We start from the raw sequence: 23,684 nt of genomic DNA on the forward strand, positions 1-23,684 counted from the left end.
AGAAGCTGAAAAGGACCAGTCTAGTACCAGATTTGAATGTTTGGACGTTACCTAAGGGCAGGCAGTAGGAAGTTGCTAAGCAGAGGGGGAACACTGTAAGGTCTCTACTTTAAGGAGATAGTGGATGGGAGTGGGAGAGTCTGGAGGCAGGAGACCAGCAAGGAGGTAGGCAAAATAGACCAGGAGAGTGATGAGGTCTCACCTTGACCAATAGCAGTAGGAAGAGAAATGAAACGTGCTCTCTTTGCTAACCTTGAGTCCTAGAGTTTGCCTTTGACAGAGTCTCACTCTGTTGCCTAGGCTAGAGTGCCGTGGCATCAGCCTAGCTCACAGCAACCTCAAACTCCTAGGCTCAGGTGATCCTCCTGCCTCAGCCTCCCGAGTAGCTGGAATTATAGGCATTGCCACCCTGCCTGGCATATATATTTCTTTTTTTTTTAGTTGTCCAGCTAATTTCTATTTTTTAGTAGAGACAGGGGTCTTGCTCTTGCTCAGGCTGGTCGAACTTCTGAGCTCAGACGATCCTCCTGCCTCGGCCTCCCAGAGTGCTAGAATTACAGGCGTGAGCCACCACACCTGGCCTGAGTTGTTTTTCTTAATGGGCCAGGCACACAACCAGAATTGGCAATTTGTTAAGGCAGACCCTAGGGACCAGATTCCAGGTTTCTTATGCTTCAAAAGATAGGGCGCTCCTCAATGTCTTAAAGACATATCCTGGCTCTGTGTGTTGAAGTAGGGGACAGGAGGATTAGCATGTCATTATGAAAAAAGGGAGGCCTAATATATACCCGACATAAATTCCATGATTCAAAAGGTGGCTCACACCTGTAATCCTAGAACTTTAGGAGGCTGAAGTGGGAGGATCACTTGAGGCCAGGAGTTCTAGACCAGCCTGAGCAACATAGCTAGACCCCATCTCTACAAACAAATAAAAAAATTAGCCAAGTGTGGTAGACCATGCAAGTAGTCCCAGCTACTGAAATGGGAGAATCACTCAAGCCCAGGAGTTCAAGGTTATAGTGAGCTATGATGGGCCACTGCACTTCAGCCTGAGCCTGTCTCAAACAAAATAAAACAAAAGGCACACAAACACTAAGAGCCTCAAGGGGAGATTGGCCGGGTGTGGTGGCTCACACTAGTAATCCTAGCACTCTGGGAGTCCGAGGCAGGTGGATCATGCAAGGTCAGGAGTTCAAGACCAGCCTGAGCAAGAGTGAGACTCCGTCTCTACTAAAAATAGAAAGAAATTAATTGGCAAACTAGAAATATATAGAAAAAATTAGCTGGGCATGGTGGCACATGCCTGTGGTCCCAGCTACTCGGGAGGATGAGGCAGGAGGATTCCTTGAGCCCAGGAGTTAGAGGTTGCTGTGAGCTAGGCTGACACCATGGCACTCTAGCTGGAGCAACAGAGTGAGACTCTGTCTCCAAAAAAATAAATAAATAAAAGGGGAGGCTGGGCGTGGTGGCTCACGCCTGTAATCCTAGCTCTCTGGGAGGCCGAGGCGGGCGGATTACTCGAGGTCAGGAGTTCGAAACCAGCCTGAGCAAGAGCGAGACCCCGTCTCTACTATAAATAGAAAGAAATTAATTGGCTAACTAATATATATATATATATGTGTATATATATATATATATAAAATTAGCCGGGCATGGTGGCGCATGCCTGTAGTCCCAGCTACTTGGGAGGCTGAGGCAGAAGGATTGCTTGAGCCAGGAGATTGAGGTTGCTGTGAGCTAGGCTGACCTCACTCTAGCCTAGGCAACAGAGCGAGACTCGTCTCAAAAATAAATAAATAAATAAATAAAATAAAAATAAAAAAAAAATAAAAGGGGAGATCATATCCCTTGCTCTGTGTAAGTCATTGTGCCGTTCATTCCTTTGTTTATTCAACAATTATTAATATTTACCAAGCATATACCATGTGCCAGATTCTGTGCTACATGCTAGGGTGATGAGCAATACAGAACCAACCCCTGCCCACAAGGAGGTTGCTGTGAGGATAAATGAAATAATGGTTGTGAAATCGCTGTCAACTATACTGCACAGTCTCATTATTTTTCTTTTCTTTTTTTTTTTTTTTTTTGAGACAGAGTCTCACTCTGTTGCCCAGGCCAGAGTGTCGGGGAGTCAGCCTAGCTCACAGCAATCTCAAACTCCTGGGCTCAAGTGATCCTTCTGCCTCAGCCTCCCAAGTAGCTGGAACCACAGGCATGTACCACCATGCATGCCTGGCTAATTTTTTTCTATATATTTTAGTTGGCCAATTTAATTTCTTTCTATTTTTTAGTAGAGACGGGGTCTCACTCTTGTTCAGGCTAGTTTCAAACTCCTGACCTTGAGCAATCCTCCCGCCTCGGCCTTCCAAGGTGCCAGGATTACAGGTGTGAGCCACCACGCCAGGCCAATTTTTCTAATTCTTATCTCCCAATAAGATTGCCCTGTTAACTAGAGCCACCGGTGGTAGGCTCAGTCAGAAAAAAGGGGTTTAGTCTTGACTTCTTTATCCTCGTTATATAGCCTTGAGCAAGTCACTTCCCCTCTCCAGATGATTCCTTATGCATATTCAGCTCAGGGTCTATAACTGTTTTATCTACCATTGTTTTAGATCATAGTTTTAACTACAAAAGGAAGGGATACGTTTCTGAGGGAGGAGACTTCACTATAAAGAAATATTGCTCCACAAACTTGCCAGCGAAAAAGAAAAAAGAGAAGAAATGATAGCAGAAACAGCTGAGAACTCCTAGACACACTGACCATTCGTAAGCATTCCTCCCAGTCTCTCTCCAGCCACTCCTTATATAAATTTTACTTCCATTCCCTACCTTTACCGGCTGTGATCTCTGTAAGTGCCCGCCTTCGGTGTAACGTAGGCTGTGGGGCCAGGAACGCGTTTCGTCCCAAGGTTGGGTGTTAACTGGTTTGTCCATTTCGGGCCGCCGTCCTGCAGATCCGCCATATTGTCTGCTGAAGCTACCGCCGCTGCCGCGGCCAAGTCTGAGCGAGCGGAGCCGCGATGGGTGAGTAAGGAAACCAGGCAATTGGTATCAGGGCTCAGGCAGTCTTGGGGCTTGGGGTCTGGCGAGAGTCTATCTCTGGTCTGCTTAAGATTTCTGAATCCCCTCTAGGTAGGTCTGAGGGGAGAAGCCAAGCCGGGAGTGCCCCTCAGGCCAGTTTGGGGCCGGGCTAGGGCCCGGGCGGGGAGCAGTCCTTGGGGGCTTGTTCCGGGGACACCTTGGCACGCCTGAAGCCCCCCACGTGGTAGCCTCTGGCAGGAACTCACGTGTGCCCGGGAGCTAGAAAGGAGCCTACTCTCCACCCTGCTCCCAGACTGGGCTGGGGGACGGGCTCCCAGCGGTAGGCCTGGGCGACGCTAAGGTAGCCTTCTGGCTTGTGTTTGGCCGATGCGTGTCTTGGCTAGATTCAGTGGCTTCCCTGAACTCAGAGAAGTCCTACCCACGTCGCAGGGTAGAGTCATCTGTTGAGGGGACGCCAGGCGAATCACCTCCAGGCCAGTAACCAGGGGCAGCCAGGCCGAGGGCAGCTTAGGCAGCTGAAAGCAGGGAGAACTAACAGCTGGGGCGGAAATAGTGTGGTTCGGTTGGGCTCAAAGTGACAGCCTTCGTAGTAGTTGATAACCAAAGGCCCAAGACCTCTTGGCCACATATAGGTTGAGGACTTAAGGTTTCTGGGCCGGCCCTGGCTAGGAGAAACGATAAGACCTGTTGATCTTTCTGAGGGGACTCTGGCTGGCAAGGCCTCTGCTCAGAGAGAATACGATGGCCAAGTCTTTGGACTTAGAGACAGAATCAGCAGTGGTAGTTCCTTCACAGCAATAAAAGCTGTTAAATTTGCTAAGCTCTTTCTTTGTGCCGGCATTGTTTTGATTGCTTTCCATGTCTTGTTTTACTTAATTTGTACAGCCTAATGAGGTAAGATACTATCATTATTCTCATTTTACAGATGAGGAAACTGAGGCTTAGAGAGGTAAAGTAACTTACCCAAGGTCACACAGTGGCTACTCCGGAGCCCTAGTTTATAACTGCTGTTTTTTATGATCTAGCCCTCTAGTGGTTGGGCTGCAAGAAAGGGGAAGAAAGCTTTTAACCTTAGTATTGTAAAGGTGCTTTTTGCGTATGCGTCCACTTTGAAGTCTTTAGTCTGAATGAAACTGAAATCTAGAGTAAATCGCTAAACCCAACTATTGTGTTTTGGGGAGCTAAATGAGATTCTGGAATTGAATTTTGTAAGATCTCTGATCCTCGGGGAAACAAATTAATACCTTGAGCTTCAAGGCAATGACTTTAGAATCAGATCTGGGATTATAATTGGGCCTGCCACCTCCTAGCCCTCATTCAGAGAAGTCACTTAAATATCAAATGCAACAATGCATATGGATAGCCTCTAGTACAGTCCATATATGTTTTTATTCCTTTCTGAGCCTGCCTTTTCTCATCCTTAGAAAGGAGGGGAGAGGCAGTATTATCAAGCTATATGGGGACTAAATAAGATAACAGTGTGTGGAGCCTAGTAAGGGCTCTATAATTATCAGAACAGATTCTTTTCCACCTTCAATAATGTTAATTTCTTTCCCTTAAGCACTCTGGTTTCCAGAATCCTCCCTTGAGTGATAAGAGTGATAGGCTATCTCAGTAGCTGAAGTTTTCTGTATCAGGAGCTCTGTAGGAGTGATGCTTGCAGCCCTGGAGGTTGCATTACAAACTCTTAAGTCTCCACATTGGTTCTCTTATCACCATCTACACTGATTAACTGACTTGAGAATCCGGCCACCCTTCCCAAGCCCCAATGTGTAGGTCTTGATGTAAACTCTAAACCAATCATTGTAATTTTGTCTTCCTAGACATTGATTGCTTTAGGCATGGGTATACAATATAGTTCTGGGTAATTGATGTGAAAGGAAGCCTGGGGGACTTCTGGAGAAGACCTATTTATTTAAAGGAGATTTGCCAGCTTTTATTTTATTCTTGTTTTTGCCAGTTTGTATTTTAACCCAGATTTCACCAAAATGTGAGAGCTAGAAAAAAAAAAAAGACAGACCTGGAAAGCTATCATAATAATAATAGCCAGCACTTATATAGAACTTGCTGTGTGCTAAGTACTCTTTTAGGAATGGGCATACCTCAGAGATAATGCAGGTTTGGTTCCAGACCACTGCAATAAAGCGAATATCATAATAAAGTCAGTCACGTGAATTGTTCAGTTTTCCAGTGCATATGAAAGTTGTGTTTACACTATGCTGTAGTCTATTAAGTGTGCAATAAATAGTATTATGTCTAAAAGAATATACATACCTTAATGAAAAGTACTTTATTGCTAAAAATTGCAGTTCAGCAAGTCATAATCTTTTTGCTGTAAAGGTCTTTCCTGTATGTTGACGGCTGCTGACTGATCAGGGTGGTGGTTGCTGAAGGTTGGGATGCCTGTGGCAATTTCATAAAATAAGACAACAATGAAATTTGCCACATCAACTGATCCTTCCTTTCACGAATGATTTCTCTATAGCACACAATGCTGTTTTATAGCCTTTTACCCACACTAGGCCTTTTATTGAATTGGATTCAGTCCTTTCAAATCCTGCTATTCCCTTATCAACTAAGTTTATGTAACATTGTAAATCATTTGTTGTCATTTCAACAGTGTTCATAGCCTCTTCACCAGGAGTAGATTCTGTCTCAAGAAAGTACTCTCTTTGCTCATCCATAAGAAACAGCTTCTCATCTATTCAAATTTGATAATGAGGCCGGGCGTGGTGGCTCACGCCTGTAATCCTAGCTCTTGGGAGGCCGAGGCGAGCGGATTGCTCAAGGTCAGGAGTTCAAAACCAGCCTGAGCAAGAGCAAGACCCTGTCTCTACTATAAATAGAAAGAAATTAATTGGCCAACTGATATATATATATAAAATTAGCTGGGCATGGTGGCGCATGCCTGTAGTCCCAGCTACTCGGGAGGCTGAGGCAGAAAGGATCGCTTGAGCCCAGGAGTTTGAGGTTGCTGTGAGCTAGGCTGACACCACGGCACTCACTCTAGCCTGGACAACAAAGCGAGACTCTGTCTCAAAAAAAAAAAAAAAAACTTGAAAGTTGAAATTACTCCTTGATCCATGTGCTGCAGAATAGATGTTGTGTTAGCAGGCATGAAAATAACTTTATCTCATTGTTGATCTCTATCAGAGCTCTTGGTTGACCAGGTGCATTGTCGATGAGGAATATTTTGAAAGGAATCTTTTTTTTCTGAGTAGTAGATCTCAACAATGGGTTTTAAATATTCAGTAAACCATGCTGTAAACAGATGTTCTGTCATCCAGGCTTTGTTCCATTTATAGAGCACAGGCAGAGAGATTTTGCATAATTCTTAAGGGTTCTAGCATTTTCAGAATGGTAAATGAACATTGGCTTCAACTTAAAGTCACCAGCTGCATTATGCCCTAACAAGAGAGTCAACCTGTCCTTTGAAACCAGGCATTGACTTCTCTAGCTATGATAGATAGTCCTAGATGGCATCTTCCAACTAAAGGCTATTTTCTCTACTTGAAAATCTGTTGTAGAGACGGCTTCTTTCCTTAAACCTTATGAACAAACCACTAGTAGCTTCACATTTTCCTTCTGCATCTTCCTCACTTCTCTCAGCCTTCAAAGAATTGAAGAGAGTTAGAGCCTTGCTCTGGATTAGGCTTTGGCTTAAGGGAATTTTGTGGCTGGTTTGATCTTCTGTCCAGACCACTAAAACTTTCTCCATATCAGCAATAAGATTGTTTTGCTTTCTTTTCATTCATGTATTTATTGGAGTAGCACTTTTAATTTCCTTCAAGAACTTTTTTTTTATATTCACAATTTGTCTCACTGTCTGTGCAAGAGGCCTAACTTTCGACCTGTCTTTGCTTTCAGCATGCCTTCCTCACTAAGCTTTAATCATTTCTAGCTTTTGATTTTAAAGTGAGAGACATACAACTATTCTGTTCCTTTCACCTGAACATGTAGAGGCCATTGTAGAGTTACTTGGCCTAATTTCAGTATCGTTCTTTTTTTTCTTTATTTTCAGGGCTTTGGTCAATATTGTTCTGTCTTACGAAATAGAGAGACAGGGAAATGGGGAAATGGCCAGTTGATGGAGCAAAACACACAACATTTATGAGGTTTGTCATCTTATATGGGCATGGTTCGTGTGCACCAAAACAATTACAATAGTAACATCAAAGATGATCAGTCACAGATCACCATGACAGATAAAACAATAACGAAAACGTTTGGAATATTGTAAGAATTGCCAAAATATGATGCAGAGACACAAAGTGAACACGTGCTGTTGGAAAGATGGCACTAATAGACTTGCTCTATGAAGGATTGCCATAAACCTTCAATTTGTAAAAATACTAAACATAATATCTGTAAACTGTAGTAAAACAAGTTATGCCTGTACTTTATATATTAACTCATTCAATTCTGAGATTTTCATGTTTTAGTTGAGGAAACTGAAGCAAGCATAAGAGAGGTTTCAGTAACTTGGGTAAGGTCACAGCTAATAAATGGAGGAGCCACTTAAGTATAGTTTTAGCCAAAATATGGGCTATTAAGGGCTGTGCTCTGCCTTTAGCAAGGAAAGAGTCCTTTTCTGACTCTGAAATTGCCATTAGCAATGTTGGAATTGTGAGGCAGAATTTATAAATAACAGCAGGCTGTTTTGAGAGTGAGGGTAGTCAGCCACTAAGGATGAGGGCAGAGAAGATCTTTTTTTTTTTTTTTTTTTTTTTTTTTGAGACAGAGTCTCACTCTGTTGCCTAGGCCAGAGTGCCGTGCCGTCAGCCTAGCTCACTGCAACCTCAAACTCCTGAGCTCAAGCAATCCTTCTGCCTCAGCCTCCCGAGTAGCTGGGATTACAGGCACATGGCACCATACCCAGCTAATTTTTTCTATATATTTTTAGTTGGCTAATTAATTTCTTTCTTTTTTTTTAGTAGAGACAGGGTCTCGCTCTTGCTCAGGCTGGTTTCGAACTCCTTACCTTGAGCCATCCACCCGCCTCGGCCTCCCAGAGTGCTAGGATTGGAGGCGTGAGCCACCGCACCCAGTAGAGAAGATCTCTTTATAATGTTTTTGAGCTGCTGAATTAGCCAACTTCAGAACTTTCCTATTTCTGGACCTAAATAGAATAACAAAGGTGAGGTCTAGTTTGCTTTTGGGTGCAAGTAACAAAACCTAACTGAACCCTTCTTGTCAGGAAGTAACTAAGCACATCTTCTTTAGTTTCTCTCTATCCTTGTCCAGCCACCCCCCAGTTTGTAACAGCTACTTTCAGAGAACACACTAAATTGTTGATCACTACCTGAATGTCCCACAAGCATCAAACTCACTCCCCATTGTGGCCTGCTTCTCCTAACTTTTTTTTTTAAGAGATGAAATGTCACTATGTTGCCCAGGCTGGAGTGCAGTGGCTGTTCACAGCCACGATCATAGTGCACTACACCCTTAAACTACTGGGCTCAAGTGACCCTCCCACCTTTGCCTCCACAAGTGTATACCATTGTACCTGGCTGACTTTTCTAGCCTTATTTCATTTAGCATTTATCCACATAGCCTGCATTCTACTCAGACTACCTCCTTTGTGCTTAAGCATTCCATGTGGAGAAAGTGGCAAAAGCAGTCCCTTCCCTACCCAATTTTTCCTATGGAAATCCCTTTTGTTTTTCTTTTTTTTTTTTTTTTTATTTTTTTTTATTTTTTTAAAAAAATTTGTACAGTGGTTGCCATGTATCCTTTTGTTTTTCAAGATCTATTTTAAATGCTACCTCCTTCATGAACTTTTCCCAAATATATTGTACACATTGGAAGCGAACTTTCCTTCTGAATTATATAGCACTTTGTTCTTACCTTTCTTTTTTTCTTCTAATTACGCTCTAAAAGATGGTAGAGAGTGACTGTTCCAGTAAGGAACAGTCTGTTCTTACCTTTTTGTATCCTTTCTTGTATTATAGTTATTTCATTCTGTATGATTAGTTTTTTGACCACTTACTCTTCAGAGCCTTGTTTGCTCATCTTTAAAATAGGGATAATAGGATTGCTATATTGGAATTAATGAGGTAATGCCTGTAAAGCATTTTAGCATGGTTCTTGGCACATAGAATAAAGGTTCAATAAGTGATAATAGCTATTAATCACTTAGTAAACAATGTGATTACTATGTGTCAGGCCATATAGATTTTTGTTTGTTTCTTTGTTTTTCTGTTTTTGGAGACAGTCTCACTCTGTCACCCTGGGTAGAGTGCAATGGCATCATAGCTCACTGCAACCTCAAACTCCTGGGCTTAAGCTGCAATCCTCCTGCTTCAGCCTTCTGAGTAGCTGGGACTATAGGTGTGCGCTACCACGCCCGGCTGATTTTTCTATTTTTGGTAGAGATAGGTCTCGTTCTTGCTCAGCCTGGTCTTGAACTTCTGAGTTCAAGCAGTGCTCCCACCTCAGCCTCCCAGAGTGCTAGGATTATAGGCATGAGCCACCATGGCCGGCCCAGTCCCTATATTAAATGTAAAGATAAATCAGCTAGTCTTTGAGGAGAAAACAGAAACATATTAGGAATACTTGTGAGAAACTCATACTTTATGGACCAGGCAGGCAACAATTCTTAATTTTCAGCAAATGTTTATGGAGTACCCTATGTGCCAGAGACTGTTCTGTACTACACATGATTCCTAGGTCTCTTGCCTTGAGCAGCAGCAGATTAGATAGTGATGCTATTAATGAAGATAAATTTAAACTTGGACTTTTTGAGGGAGTCTCTGGCCAGTAAGGGAAGGTATCCAAGGGCAGTTGAATGTAGAAGTCTGGAGCTCAAGAGTGAGGTCTGGGAATGGAGATAAAGGTTTGATTGTCTATTTATCTCTATATATGATAACTTAAACTGTGGGAGTCACTGATAGCATCTAGCAAAAATGTGTGTCATGAGAGAGGGGCTAAAAAGAGAGCTCTAATATAGAGATTTAATGTTCAGAAAGAAGGGAGACAGCAGCCAGAATTGGTAGAAAAAAACAAGGATTGATCGGTGTTTTCAAAACCAAGGGAAAGGCCGGGCGAGATGGCTCACGCCTGTAATCCTAGCACTCTGGGAGGCCGAGGCGAGCGGATTGCTCAAGGTCAGGAGTTCGAAACCAGCCTGAGCAAGAGCCAGACCCTGTCTCTACTATAAATAGAAAGAAATTAATTGGCCAACTAATATATATAGAGAAAATTAGCCAGGCATGGTGGTGCATGCCTGTAGTCCCAGCTACTCGGGAGGCTGAGGCAGTAGGATCGCTTGAGCTCAGGAGATTGAGGTTGCTGTGAGCTAGGCTGATGCCACGGCACTCACTCTAGCCTGGGCAACAAAGTGAGACTCTGTCTCAAAAAAAAAAAAATTATTATTTTTTTTTTTGTGGAGGCTCGGTCTCACTATGTTGCCCAGGCTTTTCTCAAACTCCTGGGCTCAAGCGATCCTCCCACCTCAGCCTCTCAAGTAGCTGGGAATACAGACATGCACCACCATGCTCAGCTAACTTTAAAGTATTTTTTTGGTAGAGGCAGGGTCATGCTGTGTTGTCTAGGCTGGTCTTGAACTCCTGCCTGGCCTCAAGAGATCATCCCACTTCAGCCTCCCTAAAGGCTGGGATTATAGGTGTCATATTGCCCCATTGAGAATGCATGCCTTATAAGGAATTATTTATGCTAGATGTTTCAGAATTTTAATTTTTGAATTTTATTATTTATTTATTTATTTGAGGCAGAGTCTCGGTCTGTTGCCCAGGTTAGAGTGCCATGGCGTCAGCCTAGCTCACAGAAACCTCCAGCTCCTGGTCTCAAGCAATGCTCCTGCCTCAGCCTCCCAAGTAGCTGGGATTACAGACACATGCCACGCGCCCGGCTAATTTTTCTATTTGTAATAGAAGCGGCGTCTCACTCTTGCTCAGGCTGGTCTCATACTACTGAGCGCAAGTGATCCTCCCACCTTGGCCTCCCAGAGTGCTAGGATTACAGACATGAGCCACCACACCCGGCCTAATTTTTGAATTTTAGACATTATAGCACATATAACTTGTATAATGCCTCCAGTGGGGGTCTGGTATAGAACCCTATATAATTAAATAATATTTCTGTAACAAGAATATTGCCCGTTTAAATATTAATTGAGTGAAATAAATTAGAACTTTAAATAGTTTCATGTCAGTTTAGTTCAGGTTTTGCTGCTAAGTGTGTTTTGAGGCCATATGTACTAAAAACCTTCCTGTTTTCAGAGCTTTTTTGATTTCAGAATTCCAAGTAAGGGATTGTGGACCATGAATTAGGAGAAGTAGAAAAGGAGCAGGTTTATGGAGAAGATGATGGCTTTTTTCTTTTTTAAAAAACATTTGAGGCCGGGCGCGGTGGCTCACGCCTGTAATCCTAGCTCTCTGGGAGGCCGAGGTGGGCGGATTGCTCGAGGTCAGGAGTTCGAAACCAGCCTGAGCAAGAGCGAGACCCTGTCTCTACTATAAATAGAAAGAAATTAATTGGCCAACTAATATATATATACAAAAAATTAGCCGAGCATGGTGGCGCATGCCTGTAGTCCCAGCTACTCGGGAGGCTGAGGCAGGAGGATTGCTTGAGCCAGGAGTTTGAGGTTGCTGTGAGCTAGGCTGACGCCATGGCACTCACTCTAGCCTGGGCAATAAAGTGAGACTCTGTCTCAAAAAAAAAAAACAAAAACATTTGAAGTGCTTGTGAGACATGGTTAGAGGAACCCGTGTTCCTTCCAGGTATAAGGTATGGATTGCAGAAGTCATCAGCATTTAAATCTTCCCAGAGGTTATAATTGTCTGATGAGACATGATTGAAATTGACACTCTTGGGATGAAGTAAATGGTAGAGAATAGCCCCTTTTAAAAAACCCGTGGCTCATTGGTTCTTTTTTTAAAATTTATTTTTATTTAAAAATTTTTTTAGGAGACAGTCTCACTCTTTGACTTATGCTGGAGTACAGTGACATCATCTTAGCTCACTGCAACCTCAAACTCTTAGGCTCAAGGGATCCTCCTGCCTGAGCCTCCTAAGTAGCTGGGACTACAGGCGTGCACCACCATGCCCAGCTGTGTGTGTGTGTGTGTGTGTGTGTGTGTGTAGACAGAGGTCTCACTATGTTGCCCAGGCTGGTCTCAGGAACTCCTGGCCTCAGCAGTCCTCCCACCTCAGCCTGCCAAAGTGCTAGGATTACAGGTGTGAGCCACATGCCCTGCCTCATTGGTTCTTTTTTTTTTTTTTTTTTTTGAGACAAGAGTCTCACTCTGTTGCCTGGGCTAGAGTGCTGTGGAGTCCTCCTAGCTCACAGCAACCTCCAACTCCTGGACTCCAGCAATCCTCCTGCCTCAGCCTCCCAAGTAGCTGGGACTACAGGCATGCACCACCATGCCAGGCTAATTTTTTTTCTATATATATTAGTTAGCCAATCAATTTCTTTCTATTTATAGTAGAGACGGGATCTCGCTCTTGATCAGTCTGGTTTCAAACTCCTGACCTTGAGCAATCCTCCCACCTTGGCCTCCCAGAGAGCTAGGATTACAGACATGATGAGCCACCACGCCCGGTCCTCATTGGTTCTTTTTTTTTTTTTTTCTACTGAGGCATTTTATTTGTAAGTATGTATTACATCCCTAGAAAAAGAATCCCAGAATTTTCCCTCCTGTGTGTTTTCTTGCTTCTTCATGGTCCATGATGCCAGCTGAAGTTGTCAATACAATGAAACCAAACTGGCGGGATGGGAGCAGATTATTCTGCCATTTTTCTAGATCTTTGAGTTGCACATCAAATCTGGGGCTGATCACTCCACACTTGTTTAACCTGCCTGTGAGGTTCACAACAATTTTCCCAGCTCAGTGATCATCAATGATTTCAAATTCGCCAATGTAACCATGCTTCATCATCACAGTTAGAAACCGGACAATGACTTTGGAGCACGGCCTTATAAGAACCTGGCGTTTGCCTCTCTTTTCGGCATTGTTGATGCTCTTAAGAGCATCAGCCAGGACATTCATGCGCACCATTATGGCGGCACAGAAAGATGGAGGAAAGAGGCCTCATTGGTTCTTTTTTTTTTTTTTTGAGACAGAGTCTCGCTTTGTTGCCCAGGCTAGAGTGAGTGCCATGGCGTCAGCCTAGCTCACAGCAACCTCAAACTCCTGGGCTCGAGTGATCCTTCTGCCTCAGCCTCCCGGGTAGCTGGGACTACAGGCATGCGCCACCATGCCCGGCTAATTTTTTATATATATATCAGTTGGCCAATTAATTTCTTTCTATTTATAGTAGAGACAGGGTCTCGCTCTTGCTCAGGCTGGTTTCGAACTCCTGACCTTGAGCAATCCGCCCGCCTCGGCCTCCCAAGAGCTAGGATTACAGGCGTGAGCCACAGCGCCCGGCCGCCTCATTGGTTCTTAAAGTCTAGCTTTTAAGGAAATGAAGGCATACTAGGATAAAGATTAAGAGAAGGAAGCTGAATGTTGAAGGAAAAGGAAAAAACACCTGTTTAATAGAAAGCAAAAAAATATAATTCTCCTCTTTGACCTTAATTTCCTGAAAATTGCCCTAATGACGAATTGAGGCCTTTCACTGTATGAGCTGAGAAGAAAAAGGAAATATCATGTATTCAGCATTTAGGCCCTAGATCAGGCATCCTCAAACTATGGCCCACGGGCCACATGCCACCCACTGGGTGTTTATCCAGCCCACCAGGTGTTTTTGCGGCCACTGCCTGTCCTGCTTAGCAGCCAACTTGTCCCAGGCCCACAGTGTGCACTCTCCAACGGTCTGAGGGACAGTGAACTAGCCCTCTGTTTAAAAAGTTTGAGGACCCCTGCCCTAGATACTTTCACATTACCTCATTAATCCAACAGGGCACTGTAGGGTTTATTATCCCCATTTTAGAGGGGCAGAAGTGAGATTCAAAACAGTGAGTAATTTGCCCATGGTTGTGCAGTTGGGCTTGGAACCCAGTTCACCTAACTCCCAAATCAGTGCTCTTTCCACTGTATCATGTTGGAAGGAGTTGATAGAGTTTGAGGGGCAATATTGGATGACTGTCAGTGGCATGCCTTCTGAGTTTGGAGAGGATTCTCTTTGTGTCTTTCAGCCTTGCTTGCTCTTCTCCCCAATATTGTCCTGGGCCCTTCCCACATGGAGCCTTAGAAATTACCTCCCCAAATCTAGCTCCCTCTTTTTCTGGTGTGTGTGTGTGTGTGTGGCAGGGGAAGGGGGTGTTTTTGTTTTGGGGGTGGTTTTTGAGACAGGGTCTCACTCTGTTGCCAGGTTGGAATGGCTCTTTGTCAAAAGGGCTCAGAAAGGCCCTTAATAAAAGTTAAAATGAAGAGCTAATCAGAGGCATTCGTGTAATTCAGCCCACAGACAATGCAGAACCCTTCTTGTCCGAAGGCTAGGGTTGGGAGTAGAGGATACTGCAGAATAGAGGCCAGGTAGCCAGCACACTCCTTCCAGGAAATAACAAAGGAGTCCCTTTTTGGTTATTCTATTTCAGAGGCATTTTGCTGCGTGGACCTTTGTTTTTATGCCTCTTTAACCAAATTGATCTTGTTCTCCAAACTGGTCTTGGGTTTTCTGATTTCCTGATCTTTGCTCCTGGTGAACTACTTGTCCTCCCCACCCCCATTACCTTCAGAAATATTAACCATCTAGCCTTAGAAGACCCCTCCAGAGCTTACCACTCAGTAATGATAGTTCTCACTCCCATCCTCTGTACTCATTGTACAGTTACATTCATTATTGTTTATATTCTTAGTGCTATGAGACTACACTAAGTTGTAAAGCTTCCCAAAGGCAGAAATCTTTATACAGTATCTATTTGAATCAGTTTGGAGATACCCATTTAGAAATGTATGTCTATGTGTGTGTATATATATTATATATAGGTATATATATGGGTGTATACACAGATACACACATGTGTTTGCAAGTGCTTAGGATATATTCAGTGAATATTTCTGGGTTTGCTTAAATGGAAGTTGAGCTCTTTGATTTCCCTACTTTAAGTAATTTTAGTCCGTGGTAGCACCTGGTGATGGTGGCAGTGAGGTGTCCCTAGGAAGGTGAAAGCCACCAGATTCTGCACACTTCCCAAGAGATAGTTGGAAAATTTCTCTTGGAGAAATTGTTTGGATTATGGCTTATCCTAGCCCTCTGCTATGTCTTCCCTCTACCTTTTACCCCCCTTTCATATATCTGAGCATTGCATTTACATATATACTCAAGGGCCAAAGGAGTAGTAAATCCTAGGAGAGAATTAGGATTGGAGAACTAGAGAACTAGGGCTGTCAATGCTCTAGTTAATTCATTACCTCAGTGTACCATGCTTCACTTAGACCCTGAGCTTTGAATATATAATGGTTTGTACAGAAGATAGTTTTCCTCAGGTGGCCTTTAGCTAAACCACCTAGTTTGTAAATTGAGCTTTGTTTCCTAGAGTGATTGCTGTTCAGCCTGGTCCTGTGAGGATGCTGCCAGAATATGAGCAGCTTTATTATGGCCCCATTGTGGACTGACCCAATTGTCCAGTAGAAGAGGACTCTCTCCTATTGTCTTAGTGACTGGCAGTTCTGACAGGCTTGCAGATAACACACTCAGAACCTCATGCCATCAGACCTGTTACATATCGTTTTCTTGTTTACAGAATCTCCTGGTCATAAAGCTCTGGGAAAAATTCAGAAAGTTTGAAAAGCCATTTCCAAACCTAATCCAATCCTATCAGCATAGCATTTTACTATTTACAGAGTACCCTGATTTGGTCTTCATTGTGACTCTGACGTAGACAGGGTAAGGGTATGAAAATTGAGATACAGATTAAGTGACACCCAAGTGTACAATTACTAAGTATATTAAGTAGCAAGACTAGGAATCAGTCTGTCTTTGTAGCTCTTTTCACCAATACCACACCGCTTTCAGTGTGCCTGTTGGTGGTCCATCCAGCACACTACCTTCTCTCAGTGCTAGATATTTCTTTATTTCCTCTCTCTCTTTTTTTTTTTTTTTTTTTTTTTTGAGACAGAGTCTCACTCTGTTGCCCGGGCTAGAGTGCCATGGTAATCAGCCTAGCTCACAGCAACCTCAAACGCCTAGGCTCAAGCAATCCTTCTGCCTCAGCCTCCCGAGGAGCTGGGGCTATAGGCATGTACCACCATGCCCAGATAATTTTTTCTATATATTTTTAGTTGGCCAATAATTTCTTTCTATTTTTAGTGGAGACGGGGTCTCACTCTTGTTCAGGCTGGTTTCGAACTCCTGATCTTGAGTGACCTGCCTGCCTCAGCCTCCCAGAGTGCTAGGATTAAGGCATGAGCCTATGTGCCCGGCCTTTTTCTTTTTCTTCTTCTTTTTCTTCTTCTTTTTCTTCTTCTTTTTCTTCTTCTTTTTCTTCTTCTTTTTCTTCTTCTTTTTCTTCTTCTTTTTCTTCTTCTTTTTCTTCTTCTTTTTCTTCTTCTTTTTCTTCTTCTTTTTCTTCTTTCTCTTCTCTTCTCTTCTCTTCTCTTCTCTTCTCTTCTCTTCTCTTCTCTTCTCTTCTCTTCTCTTCTCTTCTCTTCTCTTCTCTTCTCTTCTCTTCTCTTCTCTTCTCTTCTCTTCTCTTCTCTTCTCTTTCGACAGGATCTAGTCTGTCACCTGGGCTGGAGTGCAGTGGCATGATCATAGCACTATAACCTTGAACTCCTGGCCTCAAGCAATCCTCTCACCTCAGCCTCTCTAATAGCTAGGACTACAGGCTCACACCATCACACCCACCTAATTTTTCAAATGCTTTTTGTAGAGATGGGGTGTTACTGTGTTATCCTGGCTTACCCCTAACTCCTGGCCTCAAGCGATCCTCCCACCTCAGTCTCCCTAAGCGCTGGAATTATAGACGTGAGCCACCCTCTCCGGCTTAGATATTTCCTTGTAATACAAATCCTTGAAGGTATTCTGTCCATTCACATAATGTTGACATTTTAGATTTTCAAACCCTACAGCTCATCCTGTTTCACACAACTTTGTATCATTAATGCTGCTATCACCACCACCATCTCTCCTCCATACATATACAGCCTCAAAAACAAGAACTCAGGGGGATTAACTCAAATGGTTGTGTTTTTCCTTTGCAATGACAACCTGCCAGTCCCTACAATTTTCTACTTTTTCTGTGCGTACTAGTGTTTGTATCATCTGATATTTTTATCTCCTGTTCATGGCAAGAACTGGACAACACCTCATTTGAGAGATTAAATCAGGCAATAGTATAGTAAAATCCAAGTGCAGAATTGACATTCCTGGGAGCCCACTCCTTTCAGGAAACAGCAAAGAAGTCCCCTTATGGTTGGTATGCTGTTAAGTACGATAGATGTAATGGTGAAAACATTGGCTTTTGTCAGAAAGACCTGGATTAGACTCTCCCACTTAATAGCTGGGTCCTTCTGCAAGTTGTGCCTCAGTTTCCCCACCTCTAAAGTGGAGATTTTACATGAGCCTAAGCTAAGCAAATCCCTACTAAATCATTACCAATCAAATACGAATTTTCCCTGGGAATGCCTATTCTATAGAGATTGACTTGGGTATAGATGGGAGATCTTTCAAATAGGATATCTTGGTTTTTACTCTGGATTTAGTGGATAAAATCTTTTCACCATGGCCAGAGACTTTGGTAAGCATTCCAGAATGAACTTGAGAAGACCGCTTCACAGCTAGCAGTGAGTACACAAATGTGAGACTTAGTAGAAACATTGTGATCCTTGCCTTCCTTGGTGCCTGACAAAGGTCCCACCTAGCATGACATGGAACATAAGTAATTTGACACCAGAAAGGAACTTGTTGTATACTGCAAGTTATTATAATTGGTGTAATAGGTTGGTTTAATCACACAAACCATTAACATTGAAGGCATCTCAATTAAAGATAAGTTCATTAAAAAAGGACTCATGTGGATCACTGATTTATTTTGATCATCTTAATTTGCTAATTGCTATATGTAATGCCTAAAAGGAATAGATATCGATGTACAAAAGAATGAAGTTGGACCCATACCTCACACCATACACAAAGATTAACCCACTGGGTCAAAGACCTAAATGTAAGAGCTAAAACATGAGACTCTTATAAGAAAACATAGGGGTAAATCTTCATGACTTTAGATTAGGCAATGGTTTGTTCAGTGTGACATTGAAAACACAGGCAACCGGCCGGTGTGGTGGCTCGCATCTATAATCCTAGCACTCTGGGGGGTCAAGGCTGGCAAATCACTCAAGGTCAGGAGTTCGAGACTAGCCTGAGCAAGAGTGAGACCCCGTCTCTACGCCACTGTAGCCCAGGCAACAGAGTGAGACTCTGAGTCTCAAAAAAAAACAAAAACAGGCCGGGCGCTGTGGCTCACGCCTGTAATCCTAGCTCTTGGGAGGCCGAGGCGGGCGGATTGCTCAAGGTCAGGAGTTCAAAACCAGCCTGAGCAAGAGCGAGACCCCGTCTCTACTATAAATAGAAAGAAATTAATTGGCCAACTGATATATATATAAAAAAAAAAATTAGCCGGGCATGGTGGCGCATGCCTGTAGTCCCAGCTACCCGGGAGGCTGAGGCAGAAGGATCACTTGAGCCCAGGAGTTTGAGGTTGCTGTGAGCTAGGCTGACGCCACGGCACTCACTCTAGCCTGGGCAACAAAGCGAGACTCTGTCTCAAAAAAAAAAAAAAAACAAAACAGGCAACCACACACACATAATGGCTTAATCAAAATTTAAAACTTTCATGCTTCAAAAGAGATACCATCATGGGCAGTGCAATGTCTCACACCTATAATCCCAGCACTTTAGGAGGCTAAGGGCAGAGGATCACTTGAGGCCAGGAATTCAAAAACAGCCTGGACAGCAACCCTATCTCTACCCCCCCCCCCAAAAAAAATCACTTCTAATTCAGCTTGTGAATTTTGTTCAATAAAGTGCAGTTATATGGAATAAGCAGAATGAGATTCTCTAGATTTTTATTCCTTCCCAATTCATTCCATTTGGAGTGAAGCCATGCATGAGGGCCATCATGCTCTGTTACTACCAAAGCCTCTCTGGTTCTGGAATCAAAGCCTAATGGATAGACCGTAAAAGCCATAGGTGTTCATTCTTGAAGCCAAGTTTCAGAAGCAGTATGCTTTCCAAATATACTTGAGTGTTGTTCTCTTCATGGATAATGAAAATTATGTAAATACTCATTTGGCTCTATTTTGACTGTCGGGTAACTGACATGCTAAAATGCCACTGAGTTTTAATAATTCAGTGATTCTCTGGATCCTGCTTATTGCATTTCTCTCTCCCCATTTTCTTACAAATTTATATATTCCTAGTTCATATTATTGTTTTTATGTTTTTATTTTGGATTTATTGTAATCTACTTCAGATCCTTTGGAAAACTGAAGTTGAAATGTTGGATGGAACATTTGAGAGCATGCTGTGTGCTGTGCACTATCCTGTAGACCCAAGTATAAAGTGTAGTGCTCTCAAAGATTTAATGATCTAGAAGTGAGAGGTGGTGAGGATGTAAACTAAAATACTGTTATTGGAGGTGGTCAGTAGCAACCAATTTTTTGAGTAGCAGGTAAACATCAATTTACTGTCTTTGGGGAAAAGAAAGTTCATGATTGACTCTAAGACCAGATGAATGGTGATGGCATTAATTCTGACATAAAAAAATATAGGAGAAAAAACTGTTTTAAGGGGAGAGAGAGGAGGAGATAGCTAGTAGGCAGGAGGTGGTGATGATTGGGATTTGGAGTTTGAAGCAGAGGGAGATCATGGTTTGGGGTGGGGAAGGTGAATTCTCCTGCCAAGAAGAGGATCAAAGGTCAGATTTTGGTGCATGCTAATGTTGAGAGGTTTGCTTTGGAGGAGAACCACAATAAGAAACCTGAGAAGGAGTGGTTGGAAAAGAGAAGAACTGGGAGAAGGTGTTGCTATCAGAATTGTGGGTAGAGTTTTAGGAAGGCAAAGGTGATTATCAGTGACAAATTAGAAAGTCAAATAGAATGAATACTGACAGAGTCACTGGATTTAGCAGTCTAAACTGCTTTTTTCTCAGATATGTGTCCTGTAGTTTTTTATAAAGGAGCATTTTTATTCAGTTTTCATATGACTTCTGGAGGAAACCTGTGATTTCTGGGCTTCTAGTAGGAAATCTGTATATAATCTACCTTTGAAATGTTTGCTCCACTCCAGTCACAAGGAAAGTTTCTTGGCTATGCATATCTTCACTTACCTATCCTGCAAACATTTATTAAGCAGCTGTTATAGCTAGGCCTTATGTTTGGGACAACGGAGGTCCTCAATAAGTATATAATAATTACTATTTGAGTAGTGATTCGATCAACAAATATTTGTGTATCTGTGATACAGTTGCTGAGGATACAAGAAAGGTCACTTCCTTGTGGAACTTGACATCCTATGTAGAACAGACACAGATGGTAATTAGTATAATGAAGAAAATAAAACAGATGTTCTGAAAAAAACAGGATAACTTATTTTGGGTGAGGGTAACAGGGAAAGGATCCAGCAATTCCAAGGGCTGGCAAAGAGCACTGTAGGCAGAAAGAGAACAGGAAGTGCAAAGACTATGCAACAGGAAACAGCTTAGTGGGTTCCAAATACTCAGAGGGTCATTGTGACAGGAGCCTGTGATGAATGAGGTTTAATAGTTACAAGAGACAAGATGAGCTAGAGGTTTAGTCAAGGCCTTGTGCTGTGGAGAGGATTTTGTTCTATATGCGAGAGAGACATGTCCACCAGTTTTATTGTGTGGTAATGTATTTGGGGGAAAGGTGGGAAAGAGGGGGGTTGTTTTAATAGCCAGGAAAATAGTTGGTGACTTGGACAGGGGTAGGGGTCTGGAATTGGGAGAGATGTAAATACATTCAATATATATTTTGGAAATAAAACTGTGACAGGATTTAGCAATAAAGAGGTGAGAGGAAAGGAGGAATCAGGACCGGCTTTTACCAAAGTGTTGGATTGAGTTACTGATAAATGGTATTGCTGTTGCTGATGGTGGTGAGGGGAAGTTAGAAATTAAGTTAGTTTTGGGGCCGGGCATGGTGGCTCATGCCTGTAATCCTAGCAATCTGGGAGGCCGAGGAGGGCGGATTGCTTGAGGTCAGGAGTTCGAAACCAGCCTGAGCAAGAGCCAGACCCCGTCTCTACTATAAATAGAAAGAAATTAATTGGCCAACTAATATATATAGAAAAAAAATTAGCCGGACATGGTGGCGTGTGCCTGTAATCCCAGCTACTCAGGAGGCTGAGACAGAAGGATTGCTTGAGCCCAGGAGTTCGAGGTTGCTGTGAGCTAGGCTGACGCCATGGCACTCACTCTAGCCTGGGCAACAAAGCAAGACTCTGTCTCAAAAAAAAAAAAAAAATAAAAGGAAATTAAGTTAGTTTTGGATATCCAAGTGGAGAGAGATTTCAAGTAGGTAGTCTGGAGCTCAAAGGAGAGGACTGGCTGAGGACATAAATTTGGGAATTGTCATTGGATGAAATCACCTAGGGAGAGAGTGAAGATAGAAACCGGTATTTAGATGTAGGGGGGAGGAGCCATCAAGAGAGACTGGGAAGTATGGGTGAGGTAGGGAATAATGCCAAGAAAGCTGAGACTTGATTAGTAACTGCTATCGAAGGGTTAAGAAGAGGACAGAGGCTGGGCGGTGGCTCACACCTGTAATCCTAGCACTCTGGGAGGCCGAGGAGGGCGTATTGCTTGAGGTCAGGAGTTTGAGACCAGCCTGAGCAAGAGCAAGACCCTGTCTCTACTATAAAATATAGAAAGAAATTAATTGGCCAACTAATATATATAGAAAAAAATTAGCCGGGCATGGTGGCATGGCCTGTAGTCCCAGCTACTCAGGAGGCTGAGGCAGCAGGATTGCTTGAACCCAGGAGTTTGAGGTTGCTGTGAGCTAGGCTGACGCCATGGCACTCTCTCTAGCCTGGGCAACAAAGCAAGACTCTGTCTCAAAAAAAAAAGGAAAAAAAAAGAGGACAGAAATTTCTTCCCATTAGATTTGGTAATATGGACATTGTTGATAGCTTGATAAAAGCAATTTTGTAAGTCAGATTTGGTTAGAAGAATGAACAGAGCACACAGATTCAACAATATTGGTAATGTCTATTTCTAAAGTTGATTATTTTGCTGCCCTTTATTTCTTACACATAAGATATATAATATTCAAGAAACATGTCGCGATAAAATTAAGGTAAATGGATACTTAGGATTTGTAGATGACTTTCAGGAAGAGAGATTCGGTTACCACATTATCAAATTTAGTATCAAATTGGCAACCTGTCATTAAGTGCCTCTTGGTATGATGCAGTGTGAAACACAGCATCACTTATATATATTCTTGCCAAAAAATATTTTTAACCTGAGTCTATTCTAGCCCCAAACTTTACAGGAAATACAAAGATTAGGAGTATGAGTTTAATGACATAAAACCAGAATGTAGAGCATTCTATAAGACAGCTGAGCCAGGCATGGTGGCTCATGCCTGTGATCCCAAGAGCTTTGAGAGGCCGAAGGGGAGGATCACTTGAGGCTAGGAATTAGAGGCCAGCCTAGGGAACATAGCAAGACCCCATCTCTACAAAAAATGAAAATTAAAACATTTAACTGTGGTGGAAGGCACTTGTATTCCTAGCTACTCCAGAGGCTGCAGTGGGAGGATCACTTGAGCTATGACTGCACTACTGTACTCCAGCCTAGGTGATAGAGCAAGGGAACCTTACTCTAAAAAAGAATCATTGACTTCTTACCCTTTGAGACATTGCAGTTTGTGGTTAATTGAAATTCCAGGATGTGAGCAGATGTTTCTTTATCAGTGATGATACAAATCCCAACTCAGAATTCAGATGTATTTGCTGTTTCCAATAGCTGTGAGCTTCTTTATTTATCTATCTATTTATTTATTTTTTGAGACAGAGTCTCACTCTGTTGCCCTGGCTAGAGTGAGTGCTGTGGCGTCAGCCTAGCTCACAGCAACCTCAATCTCCTAGGCTCAAGCGATCCTCCTGCCTCGGTCTCCCGAGTAGCTGGGACTACTGGCATGTGCCACCGTGCCCAGCTAATTTTATATATATATTTTTTTTAGTTGTCCATCTAATTTCTTTCTTTTGAAAAAAATATTTTTTGTATTAACATCTTTCATTTTTTTATTTTTTCGCACATGGATCAGGAATATCTTTCTACTTTTTTTTAGTAGAGACAGGGTCTCATTCTTGCTCAGGCTGGTCTCAAACTCCTGAGCTCAAACGATTCTCCTACCTTGGCCTCCCAGAGTGCTAGGATTATAGGCGTAAGCCACCACGTCCAGTCTGAGCTTCTCGTTTTACAAAATGAACAGAACCTGGAATTTAGAACCAAACAGGTCGGGGTTGACTTTAAATTAACTTCTTCCTGGTTTGTCATTGAGTCTCATTTTTCTCATCTGTAAAATAGGGAACAATGCCCACTTCTCAGGATTGTTTTGAAGATTCAAGATTATATATACAAAGAGCTTGACACATTTCAAACCTAACTAACTTGCTAACGCTGTGGGCTCTATACCCCAGTGCACTCTTACCATTTTCTTTTTAATTAACTGGTATGTAGCTATTGTGTTTTACCCCAAGAA

At 42.7% G+C, this 23,684-nt stretch overlaps 1 protein-coding gene and 1 pseudogene across 2 annotated transcripts in view; one reads left to right on the forward strand and one right to left on the reverse strand.

Annotated features, from left to right (window-relative positions):
- The first annotated feature begins 2,923 nt into the window (after positions 1 to 2,923).
- Positions 2,924 to 23,684, forward strand: part of KPNA6 (karyopherin subunit alpha 6) — a 49,552-nt gene continuing 28,791 nt past the window's right edge. The window contains exon 1 of one of the 2 annotated variants that reach the window (XM_012765426.2): positions 2,924 to 3,021. In XM_012765426.2, coding sequence (XP_012620880.1) covers positions 3,018 to 3,021 — 4 coding nt within the window. In that variant the 5' untranslated portion in view covers positions 2,924 to 3,017. Of the gene's footprint in view, positions 3,022 to 19,840; positions 20,821 to 23,684 lie in introns of those variants that run through there. The other variant, XM_012765428.3, reaches the window with a different exon arrangement.
- Positions 12,619 to 13,079, reverse strand: LOC142863070 (small ribosomal subunit protein uS8-like; annotated as a pseudogene).

The sequence above is a fragment of the Microcebus murinus genome, chromosome 2 (assembly GCF_040939455.1).
Source record: "Microcebus murinus isolate Inina chromosome 2, M.murinus_Inina_mat1.0, whole genome shotgun sequence".
Lineage (NCBI taxonomy): Eukaryota > Metazoa > Chordata > Mammalia > Primates > Cheirogaleidae > Microcebus > Microcebus murinus.